The sequence below is a fragment of the Nycticebus coucang genome, chromosome 22 (genome assembly GCF_027406575.1).
Source record: "Nycticebus coucang isolate mNycCou1 chromosome 22, mNycCou1.pri, whole genome shotgun sequence".
In the NCBI taxonomy this organism is placed as follows: Eukaryota; Metazoa; Chordata; class Mammalia; order Primates; family Lorisidae; genus Nycticebus; species Nycticebus coucang.
The window spans coordinates 14,788,638-14,800,882 of record NC_069801.1 but is presented as its reverse complement, the minus strand read 5'-3'; the positions used below and the strand labels follow the sequence as shown (position 1 = coordinate 14,800,882).

The following is a 12,245-nucleotide window of genomic DNA, read 5'->3' as shown; positions in this document are numbered from 1 at the left end:
CTCCTTTTCACCCCCAGGGAGAGCCCAGATGTGCCATCCCAGATCCATCCTGTTCCCCTTCAGGGCATCTTTGGGACTACCATGCATACTGGGGCTTGGCATCTAGGACCTTGGTCAGATGTCCCACCGCCCGGCTGCCTGAATCATTAAGGAGGGTGAGGAGGGGTAGGTAAAAGTTAGCACTGAGGACTCAGAGCCCAGCCCATCACTTAAGACCTGTGTGACTTTGGGCAAGTTTCTTGCCCTCGCTGGGCCTCAGTTGTTCAACAGAAGAGAGTGGGGAGAACGTCGTGGAGAGCTCCTGAGAAGAACATATCCCTGTCATTGTTATCGTTGCCCCACGTTGGACCATGGGGCCTGGGACTGGTGGTCAGGACGTCACTCTCCACCTGCTGTCTGGTGGGCAGGAAGAGGACAGGCTGCACCAGATACTGGGTTTCAGGGAACCTGTCTTCCTCAGAGCTGGAGACACAGGAGTGAGTCACTGTGCCCTCCCTGATGCCTGACCAGGGAGCACCCTGTGGTAGGGAGCTGAGGCAGGAGGACTTTATTAACACGAGGTGGGATGTGAGGCCTGTGAAATTCCCTGCGGGGCTACAGTGCCCAGGAGCATCTACAGTGAGGTGGCACAATCTCAGCCCCAGACATGGCCCAGATTTTCAGCAAGCCAGGGTGTATGAGGCAAGGGGCAGAGCTAGAGATCCAGGTTCCCAGGAGTGAGGGGCCACCACCTCTGAAGGAGACTCCTGGTGCCCATCCCCACTCTACCCCTGCCTGGGCAACAGCCTTGGCTCAGGGACTTGGCCAGCGAGCAGGCAGGGAGGGCAGTGTGTCAGCCGGGCCCCTGAGGGGGTTGAAGAGGGAGATCTCAGTGGCCGGCACACAGGGGACAGCCACGGCCAGCAGGAGGTGGGCAGAGAAGGGGCCTCCCACACATGGTGGTATCCTCCTCTCAGTCCGGAAGGCTGGTGTTTTAGGCACAGCTGCTGGTGTGGCTTCTGGCATGTCCTGCCATCTTTGTCATATGTGACCCCCTGCCTGCCCCTCCGCTCCTCCTTCTCTCTCTCCCCAGTGACAGTGTCTGCAGGGGCATTGCCAGGGCAGCGCCTGAGTCCTGGTGGTGTTCCTGGGCTTGGGAAGAGGCAACAGGCAGCCCTCGGCCCCTGGCCTGGCCCCAAGCCCCACCCTGATCCACCCATCTGGTCCCCGAGCCAGACTCCCTCCCCACCAGCTCTTCTCTCTCAGACCTCAGCAGGGCTAGGGAGGGACGGGGGCTGCTGGAGACCCGTGTCCGCAGGGATGCGGGTCGTAGATGCTGCAGTTGGGTGTGGGGCCCTGGCAGTAGATGTTGAGGTAGCTGCGATACTTCTCCCTGTAGGTCTGGTCCCTGATGCACAGAACCACGCTCCTGTCACACTCGCATGTCTGCTTGTCACACTCTGTCTTGTTGAGCTCACCTGTGAGGGGCAGGTCAGCAAAGGCTGTGGGTGAAAGGGCCGCTGCTAGGGAGAGAGGGGGGAGCACACAGACTCTGGAAGCACAGCGGTCCTTAGAATATGGCCCCAGGGCCATCGGCACCCGTGCCACCCACAGATCCCACCCCCAGCCCCTGGGGTCAGCAGCAGTGGGTAGGTTCTGGCTGGTCTGTGCTGTAACAAGCCCTCTAGTGCATGCTGAAGTTAGGGAAGGACAACATGGTCACTGTATGGGCAGGGAAACTGAGTTACGCAGAGAGCAAAAGGCTTGTCTTCAGGCTAGGCATTTTCTCCTATCCCAGACCTCCTTCCTTCAGTCACAAAATCAAAGAACACTCACCGCAGAGGGAGTTATCGGTAAGGACTGGATAAGACAAACCTCGAGGAGCTCAGTGCCTAAGAGCCAAGCAGATGCTTACTATGCAGTGCTGTTTGTTGTTACTGTGTTGTGACCACAGCCGGCAGGGGCATCCTCAGGTGTGCATCGGAATCAGCTGGAGGGCTTGTTCAGACCAAGACCTTGCACCTCACCCCCAAGCTTCAGTTTGGTTGGTGTGCATGAGGCTGATACTGTGCAATCCTAGCTCGGTCCTAGGTGCCATGGCTGGTGCAGGGAACACCCTCTGAAAACCTCCTGCTGGCCCCGGTTGTTTGCAAACTTGGCAAACTTTCCACCAGCGGAACTCTTGAATGAAACTCTGTGCAGAAGGCTGATATATCAGACAGCCCAAAGAGAAGCTACTTAATTATGAAATACATGAAAGAGCCAGCAGGATCACCCTGGGTCTGTGCCTCTGTCACCTTCTAGGTGACGCTGATACCCCAGGTGTCCCTAGTACCCAATGTGAAAACCCCTGCTTTATTTTAGGTTAGTCCATCGCCTTTCGGAGGGGGAGAATTTCTCTCCCCAAACTGTTTTCTTTTTCTTTCTTTCTTTTCTTTTCTTTTTCTTTTTTCTTTCTTTTTTTTGAGACAGGGTCTTTCTCTGTCCCCCAGGCTGGAGTGCAGTGGTATCATGACAGCTCACTGTTGCCTCCAACTCCTGGGCTCAAGCGATCCTCCCACCTCAGCCTCCTGAGTAGCTGGGACTCTTGGCATAAGCCACCAAGGGCTAAAGCTGGCCAAGACTAGATTCCTGAGCTTCAAACTGCTTTAACTGGGGGACATCCTGTCTCTTAAGCCAGCCCCTTCACCCCATTTTTGAATAGCATAGTAGGAGGACCTCCGAGCTCTAAACTCCCCTGGGGCTCCAAATGTACCTGGTCCCCCAGTTTCTTTGTGAAGCCAGCAATGCTTTTGTACTATTAGTGAGGAATGCCGTGCAGAGCCAGATTAAGGCACAGAGGCAGAGAGAGTGTGCCCATGGGGCTGGGGCCGGGGGGGTGGGGGGACTCCTACATGCTCCAGAGAGGCACACAGGGGTGAGGGCAGGTATACTTGGGCCTGTTTCTTGGATGCCATTTGTCTATACTCCTCAGCTGGGCAATGGCCATGGAGAGTTCATGGTAAAGGAAGGAACCCCAACAGGCCTGTCACTACTATCTTGGCTCCCTAGAAACCCTAGTTGTCCTCAGATGGGGTCACCTCTTCTGGAGGGGGTCCCAGTGACAGAACTTGAAGGGAAAGGGTCTTCTCAGGGTGCCCATGAGTGAGGAAACTGAGGCCAAGTGGTGAAGGATCCTGCCCAGAGCTGTACAGTTCCAGGAGACGGTGACAGTGTCTAGATTTAAATCCAGGTTTCCCTACGCCCGGGTTGGCATGTTTCAAAGTCTCTATTGCTGAGCAACAGTCTCAGAATTACATGGGGATTTGGCTAGAAACCAGATTCCTGGACCCCCCATAGAACCAAGCTCTCCAAAGCTGAATGACCACAGGGACAGAAGAACTTGAGTGCCAGTGCCAGGCTTAGGCAGCTCACAGCACATGGGGAGAGTTGCTCTAACATCAGATTTAGATTTAGCAAAAAAACCAAACACAAAACCAACGTACAGAATGCCTGTTTCAATTTGAATTCCAGATAAATGTGTTTTACTGTTATGACCCAAACATTGCGCGGGATATACAGATACTAATTCATTTTCTGCTAATATTAATTGTATAACTAACATGTAATTTTTAATATCTGTATATCCCACACAATATTTAGGACAGATTTATATTTAAGTATTTGTCATCATTTATCTGAAATTTGAATTTAACTGGGCAGCCTGTATTTACCTGGCAAGTCTGCCCATGGCCCCAGCACAGACTGGTGGGGCCACCCATCTACCCCCTTCTCCCAGGGCCAAGCTGGCAGGAGAGGCACTCACTGCAGACTATCTCGGTGTCATTCTCGATGGTGTGGTCGTAGTGGTCCACAAAGGGATGACAGCCCTGATATAAGAGCTTGTCATAGCAGCAGTCGTGAGCATGGCAGCACCTAGGGGTAGGCAGAGGTGAGCAGGCAGGCATGCCCAGGCTGGCCTGTCTTCCACCAGCTGAGACCTCTGGTCATCTATTCCAGTCCCTTACAGGTCAGATCTGCAGACTGAAGCCCAGAGAAGGGTAGTTACTTGCCTGAGGTCACATAACCAGGCACAGCTTCAGCTGGCTGGGACCTTACCCCTGATCCCCAGAGCTCCCAGCTTTCCCTCTTGGAGGGGACGCAGATGCAGCCGGCCTCGATGGTCCAGCACTGGGATCAGTGTTGGAGGGGCCCTGACTGTATGCAGACATCCCTGGCTGGGCCTGATGGCCAGGGAAGGACAAAGGTCTGGAAAGTCAACAGGATGGGGACAGGAAGCAAATGTAGTTTGGCTGTCCCCATCGCCTCTGCTGGGGTGAAGTTAATTAGTCAGCATGCCTTTATTAAGCTCCCAGTGACACCAAACTTGGTGCTGGCTGCTCTTGGAGGGATCAGAAACAGAAAACAAGCCATGGCTTCTGGGAGCTCCCGGTCTGAGGAAGGAGGCACAGCCTGAGGGGCTACATACTTCCAAGTCCAAGGCCTTGGCCATGGACAACAGAAAATGTCCAAGACAGTTGGGGAGGACATAATCAAAGATCAAACTCCTGGTCATGAACTCATCAAACAAGCCCCATTGTTTGAAGAAAAAAAACTCTCTCCCTCTCTCAGAGATGGAGGTCGATCTGGCTTTCAACCTGTCCACAGCCCCCCCCCTTCAGGAGCCCAGCACCCTGGCACCTACCAGTCCACCCCATCCTTGGGCTGGCCACGCCCCCCCAGCCCACAGTAGCAGCCGTAGCCCACGAAGGACCGGATGGCCTTCTTCCCAGTGACAGTTTCCACCATGGCCCTCAAGTTGAGCAGGCTGCCCTGGGCTGCGGATAGGACTGTGAGAGAACAAAGGGACGCAGTAAGCCCCTGCCCCGTGGTCACCTGCCCTGTCCTGAGTCTGCACTCACTGTCCTCCTGATAACCCCAGGGCCAGGGAAAAGGGGAGGGATGGTGGGAGGGAGCAGAGAGAAAAGGAGGGCAGCTGAGCAAGAGGCAAGCAAAAACCCACAAAGGACCAAGTAGAGTGTGTTACCCACGTTCCCAAAAAAATCCCTGCAGCCCTGAGAAAAAACCTTATCGCTGATATTTGCCAGGGACCTGCTCCAGGGCAGGAACTGTCCTGAACCCCGTTCTTTTTTTTTTTTTTTTTTGTAGAGACAGAGTCTCACTTTATGGCCTTCAGTAGAGTGCCATGGCATCACACAGCTCACAGCAACCTCCAACTCCTGGGCTTAGGCGATTCTCTTGCCTCAGCCTCCCGAGTAGCTGGGACTACAGGCGCCCGCCACAATGCCTAGCTATTTTTTTTTGGTTGCAGTTCAGCCGGGGCCGGGTTTGAACCCACCACCCTCGGTATATGGGGCCGGCGCCCTACTGACTGAGCCACAGGCGCCGCCCATGAGCCCCGTTCTTGAGTTAACTCACCTCGTGCTCACTGCAGCCCTACTGAGTGCTATTGTCATCCCACTTTGCAGATGAGGAGACTGAGGCCGAAGCCCTTAGTGACCAGCCCCAGGTCATGTTGTCAGAAAGCAATACAGACAGGATTTGGGCCCAAGCAAGGAAAGCTTTGCACCCACACCCTTTGCTACTTGGCTAAAAATCCTTCTCAAGGCCGCTGCCCAAGTGCCTGGTACACCGGAAGGGGCTTTGCAAATGCCACATGGGGTTCAATTCTGGGTCCTTCTTCTCTCCCTTCCTGGCTTCTGCCTGGCACCTCTCCCCACCTTGGGGACTCAGGGTCCCCACCGTGGTCTTGGGGCTGGTGCATCTCAAGATTAATCTGGAGACAATTCGGTGCTCCAGTCACTTAACAAAGAGGCAGAAAAGGCTTCCTATTATGGGCTGGGAGTTGGGAAGGGACACACAGACACAGGAAGCAATAGTGCAAGGACACTTCCTGAACAAGCAAAGTCAACTTCCCTGGCACCTGCCACACCTGCCCCAAGGACATATTCTCCCATCTCCATGGCATCTGCCCTCTGGCCTGTGCTGGGCTCTCAGGGTCACCCTCACATGCTCCCCTGGGCTCAGTGCTGAGTCCGTGCACCACATCTGCTGCCCACAGTCCTTAACTTGAATGAAGCTGCCACACGCACCAGCAGGAGCAGATCTAGCCCCATTTTATGGATGAGGAAACTGAGGCTTAGAAAGATGGGGCTTGCCCAGGTTGCACAGAGCCCAACACGGCCCCAGGTCTGTGCGCCCCTGAGCTGTGATTGATGCTAACCATCATAGGGTGGGCCCCCCGCCTCCTCCACCCTGCGCTGCTCCAGCTGCACCCCAGCTAGGTGCCTAGGTCCCCACCCTGCTCCACGGCCAGAGTGAGGAAATATGCAGGGAGAGGGAGGAAGGCAAGGATTTCAGAAACCGTAGGCTCAGTGGAATCCCAAAGGCCACTCTCTCTGGCTTCTGGAGACAGTGTCCAACATCTCTGGTGACGGGGAACTCACCACCTCAATGTGGCTTAGTGGGCAGAGCCCGGACTTCATAGTCAGACAGACGCAGGGCTGTTTTCTCAGCATAAAGTGGAAGGGACAGTGTAGGGCATGGCTCACACAGCGACCTCTTTGACCTCAATTCCCAAGTCTAAGGAGGGGGGATGATACCCCTTGCAGGGTACTTTGGAGGATTATGTGTGATCACAAATGTGTGCAGAGCTCCTGGCTCAGGCAGCGCCTTGAGGAGGCCCAGCGGGGTGAGGCCCAGCCTCCCCTTCCCCAGCCCAAGAGTCCCCACCCCCACTGGCCGTGTATAAGTTGCCCTGGGGGCGGCTCTGGGCCCCCAGGGCCCTCTGACCATCAACTCCTGTGTGGCAAGAGAAGAAGTATGGGAAACTTAACCGCCACACACAGCTGGACACACACACACTCTCACACTCACCCACTTCACACACCGACACACCCACTCATCCACCTCTCTTTTTTTTGCAGTTTTTGGCCGGGGCTGGGTTTGAACCCGCCACTTCCAGCATAGGGGGCCGGCACCCCAGTCCTTTGGGCCACAGGCGCCGCCCCATCCTCTCTCTTCTACGCACTTGCACACAGACTACACTCACACAGACACACTCAGGCCCGATATGCACACTCACACATCACGTAGACACACACATCCCCGACACTCGCACTCACCTACACGCTACACTCACATACAACATCCAGGGGAGAGTCCAGGGCTTGACCCCAGGCCACGTCCACATCACACCCCGGCAGAAGAAACAAAGTGTGTGTCCAGTCAGGCGCAGGCCCTGTCCCCACCGAGTGGTCAGGCTGAACTCAAGTGGTAGTTTTCTAAATAACAGGTGGCTTTCTCTTGTCCCGCCACACTGAACTTTATTTTTGTTTCTGGCGTTTCTTTCTTTTTCACAGACCTGGCTGTGTTCAGGCAAGGTTTTAACAGACCACACAGAAAACCAACCAGTTCCACGCACCGAGGCTCCTGGCACATGAACGCTGAGATGCGTGGCTCAGTCTGGTTTGTGTCAGGAGCCATGATGCCCACCCCAGGAAAGAAGTCCCTGCCTTCCCACCACCATCTTGCACGCACACGCACACACAAACACACATATGCAAATCCACGCACACTCTGGAGGCCACACCACAGTGGATACACGCGTACAGAAGAGACAGCCTCATGCGCAGGCACCAACACTGACAGGTTTGATTGACATCCTGCACACGTGGGCGTCACCGTACATCAGACACACCTACATCCATACAGATCCATGCATCTCTCTGCACACACTCATTAAGTCCTATCTACACACGCACACACACAAATGCTCATTCCACAGATGCCAGCAAACACCACCTGCTTTGTGAGGCTGGCTCAGCTGGGTGCCCTGCCCCACTGTGCCTTGTAAACAGAGTTTACAGGTAAACGCTGTGTTTATAGGTGGCTGGAGGGATAAACAGCCCCAGAAGAGAGGAACCCTGCAGGGCCTGAGCCCAGGAAGTGGAGGCCCAGGGAGAGGAAGGGGCTGCCCAGGTGGCCTGGGGCTCCAGGCTGGTCAATAGAATAATAATTCAGGTGCCCCTCGGAGGCAGGCTGGGAGAGGACAGAGAGAAGCTTTTACTCACCGCTGCTGGCCAGGAGGGCAACAGTGAAGAACTTTTTCATGCCCAGGCTAGACCTGAGAGGGGAAGAAAGCTGGAGCTGAGTGGGTCCCCTCCACCTCCCAGCTGCTCCCTCTCAGGCCTCCTTACAGGCACCACCTGCATGATCCCTCAGTGCCCAGGAGCTGTCCCCATTCCTGTGACTGGCACCGCCCCACCCTCCCTGCCCCTCCTGGGGGAATGCAATGCAGATGGCAGAGCCAGGGGCTGCCAGAGCCTCCCTCCTCCTACCCTGAGCAAATCCCCAAGACACAAAGCCTACCCTCTCAGACCAGACCACCCCCTTCCACCCATACCCTAGAGAGGCCCAGGATAGGAAGTCACGTGATCCACCCTCGCAGATGGGGCTCAAACCCAGAGCCAAGAGACTTAGGTCCCTAATCTAGTCCTGGCTCTGCTTCCAAAATGTTGTGTAACTGCAGACAGAGCCCCCAGCCTCTCTGGGTCTCGAGTGGCCCCAGGCTAAATGATCCCAAAGGCCTTTCAGGGCTGAAAATGCAGTGGCCTATGTCAGTTCATCACTCAGAGATGCAGAGCTCTCCTCTCTGGAGAAATGGATTCTAGAAACCAGTTCCTCTCCCCCAGCCCTGACCCCTCCATGGAGGAGTCCCCCCAGGGGCAGCAGGCACCTACCTTGAGGTGCTCAAAAGACAAGAGGTACTGAGGTTTGAGCCCCTCCACCCAGAGGGGCATCTAACCAGCACCTTCTTCCTGAACCCTTTGGGGTTGGCCTGCGCCCCACCTGCCATGTTCTGGGTTCCAGGGGGCCAGCAACATAAGTCTCCAAAGGTCTGCGATGCCCTCCAAAGGCTCTGGGGAGCAGGCCCCAGCGTCACGCTGCCTCGCACCCTGGCAGGGCAGTGCTGGGGCAGAGCCCCTGGGCAGAAGGCAGGTGACACATGCCCTACAAAAAGGAGGCTCCACCTCCTCCCTCCCACCCCCATGGCCTTGCCCACAGCTGGCTAGTAAAGTCCCCACCCCCAGTGTGCTCCGGCCTGCCCTGCTACAGGGCAGGTTCATGCACCTGCCAGGTGCTGGCCCCTCCCCAGGCATCTGAAAGGAAGCCCAAAGGCTTCATTATCCCACCCCCACCTAAAGACCTTAAAAAAATCACTCTGAGACACTTGTGGAAACAGAAGGGGCAATCAGGATAGGTACAGGGACCACGCCAATGGGTTCTGCAGTGAGGAAGAGAGATTGCGCTCAATTCCCACAGGGACCCAAAGTTGACAAGAAGAAATGCCAGGGCTCAGGAGGATTGTGGCTAAAGTGACCCAGCAGGGCTCTTGCTGAAGGCAGGTGGGGCATCTGGACACTACCAGGGGGAGGTGGACAGTAAGGGACCCTATCAGATGTGGAGGATAGAGAGATTCTAGCTGAGCCGGCTTAGCAGGGTTCCTGCTAAAATCAGACCACGCCAGGATGAATGTGGAGTTCAACTGTCAAGGCCTAGTTGGAAAGAGAGTTGCCTGGGAGCCTGAGTAGAGTTTGGTCAAGGAGAAAAGCTTTGTCAGGGAGCCCCCTCCATGTGACACGCTCAGGTCTGTACGCCTCCCTGCCATAGCTGGAAGTATTTAGGCCAGAATCTAGAGAGATCTCCCTGCCCAGACCTGTCAGGCCACCCGAAGTCAAGAAGTGCCAACCTGACCTGGTGAGGGGCTGGCCAGTGGCCCCAGCTGCAGAGCCACATCCCTGGCCCCTGGTAGCTGCCCCCCTCTCCCCTCCCCAGTGTGACACCCAAAATGTTTCTAACGCTGCCAAATTTGCCCTGGGGGAGACCTGAGAGTCAGTTCTTTTTGACCCCTTTTGGGGAGTGGGGTGCACCTGGGGAAGATGGGGCTGGAGAGAAGACAAAAGGCCTTGAGCTCTGGGAGTACCCTAACGCCAGGGCTGGCCCTGAGGTTTGAGCAGTTGTGCTAACAGAGGCCCCACTTCTCAGCTGGAGTCCTTGGCAGAAGAGCCCCTCCCTGTCTGTGTCCTCGGCTGCAGAATGCACGTGGCAAGGCCACACAGAGTAAGGACGGGGCCAGTCGACGTCAGGTGTCATATATGGGGCTCCACTTAGATGTTCAGTCAAAGACTGAGTGTTACAAAGTATAGGCCTCATCCCTGGCCTAGGCCTGGAATTGAGATGGTGGGAAGGGTGGAACAAAGGATGGGGAAGGGAAAGGAAGGGAATTTGTGTCCTGGAAATTGACACTCCAGATCATCCCTTTACCTTCACATTTTCTCCAGGGTCCCCAACCTGCTGACAACAGATGGAAGACACTCCCCACCTGGGTGTCTCCCTCAGCGTCTCCAGCTTCCTCTTCTGTCTGTACCAGCCCCTGCACCCAATCACACATCCTTATACGGGAGGGCGTTCCTTTGCACTTGCTCACGCAAGTGAGCTGTGTAGACACTGGTGTACATTTTATTTATTTCCTCCAAAAGCCCAGGGGTTCCCAATGGGACAAGACTGAATCTGCCTTACCAGACTATAACAACTGGATGACAAGGCTGGTTTCTGTCTTCACCTGTTGGTACGAAGCCTGGCTTCTACCTTTGCATTGATTTTTTTATTCACCTCATGGTGACATCACCACTTTCCAAAGAAGGAAGAACCAAGACGTCTGACCCAGGATAGTGACATCCTGAAGATACGGCCTCCAACCCATAGATAACTCGGAGCCAAGTAGAGCTATGCCAAGGAGGTCAAGGCTAGGGCCAGAGACCCCTGAGAGCTTCTGAGCAGCACTGTTGCCGTGCTCCTATCTTGAATTCCCACTGGGCATGCTGGTTGGGCTGGTCTTCAGCGAGGCTAAATCCTCCAGGGAGAGGATGGGTTCTTCTCTCTCCCTCCCCACCCCTACCCCTATCAAGCAAGGTGCTAAACAAAGAGTCAGTAATAAACTGGTTGACCCAGTAATTCCACTTCTGGGACTGTAAAGCAAGATGTAAACCCAAATGTTTCCTAGAGACAGATGTCAATATGAACAGGAGAGTTTTTATCATGACCTCCCAATCAGGAGCAACTTAAGTTAGGGGATTTGTTAAGCAAATCTATAGTCATGCTTTCAAAGAATATGTATTTGATAATATTAAAAACAAAACTCACCTTGTAATATAGGGTAATGTCATTTTTTTTTTTTAGAGTCTCACTTTATCACCCTTGGTAGAGTGCTGTGGTGTCACAGCTCATAGCAACCTCCAGCTCTTGGACTTAGGCAATTCTCTTGCCTCAGCCTCCCAAGTAGCTGGGACTATAGGTACCTGCCACAACGCCTGGCTATTTTTTGGTTGCGGTTTGGCCAGGGCTGGTTTTGAACTCGCCACCCTGGGTATGTGGGTCTGGTGTCCTACTCACTGAGCTACAGGCGTTACCTGTAATGTCATTTTTTAAGGGGGTTGACTTGCCCATGTAAAAAATTATCTGGAAGGATGTACTGCAAAACATTAGTAACGGTCATCTTTAGACAAAGAATTTTCTCATTTGTAATTTTTGATATTGAAATGAATGTAAAAATATTCAATAATTAAGAGTAAATAGTCCATTTCCTTGAAATACACAGTCACTCAACTGAAAATAGCCCTGTATCTATTAAATAAATGAAAAATGTAATTTAAAATCTTCTCATAATGGCGGGCATGGTGGTTCACACCTGTAACCCTAGCACTCTGGGAGGCCGAGGCAGGTGGATTGCCTGAGCTCATGGGTTCAACATGAGCCTGAGCTAGAGCAAGACCTTGTCTCTAAAAATAGCTGGACATTGTGGTAGGTGCCTGTAATCCCACAACTTGGAGGCTGAGGCAAGAGGATTACTTGAACCCAAGAGTTTGAGGTTACTGTGAGCTATGATTCCATGACACTCTACCAAGGATGGCAAAGTGAGATTCTGTCTCAAAAAACAAAAAGTCCTTATAAACAAAATCCAGGTCCAGGGTGGCGCCCGTAGCTCAGTGGATAGGGCGCTGGCTACATACACTGAGGCTGGCCTAGGCCAGCTAAAACAACAAAACCTGCAACAACAACAAAAAAATAGCCAGGCATTGTGGTGGGCGCCTGTAGTCCCAGCTACTTGGGAGGTTCAGGCAAGAGAATCGCTTGAGCCCAAGAGTTGGAGGTTGCTGTGGGCTGTGACACCACAGCACTCTATCCAGGGTGACAGCTTGAGATTC

General features: G+C 54.0%; 1 protein-coding gene across 1 annotated transcript; it reads right to left on the bottom strand.

The window, feature by feature from the left end:
• Window positions 1-573: 573 nt before the first annotated feature.
• PLA2G2F (phospholipase A2 group IIF) lies at window positions 574-8,901 on the bottom strand. The gene is made up of 5 exons (XM_053577118.1): window positions 8,721-8,901; window positions 8,052-8,104; window positions 4,664-4,808; window positions 3,785-3,894; window positions 574-1,481 (listed from the first exon to the last, which is right to left on the bottom strand). The coding sequence occupies exons 1-5, from the start codon at window positions 8,834-8,836 to the stop codon at window positions 1,258-1,260; spliced, it is 648 nt and encodes a 215-aa protein (XP_053433093.1). The 5' UTR covers window positions 8,837-8,901; the 3' UTR covers window positions 574-1,257.
• Window positions 8,902-12,245: the final 3,344 nt, after the last annotated feature.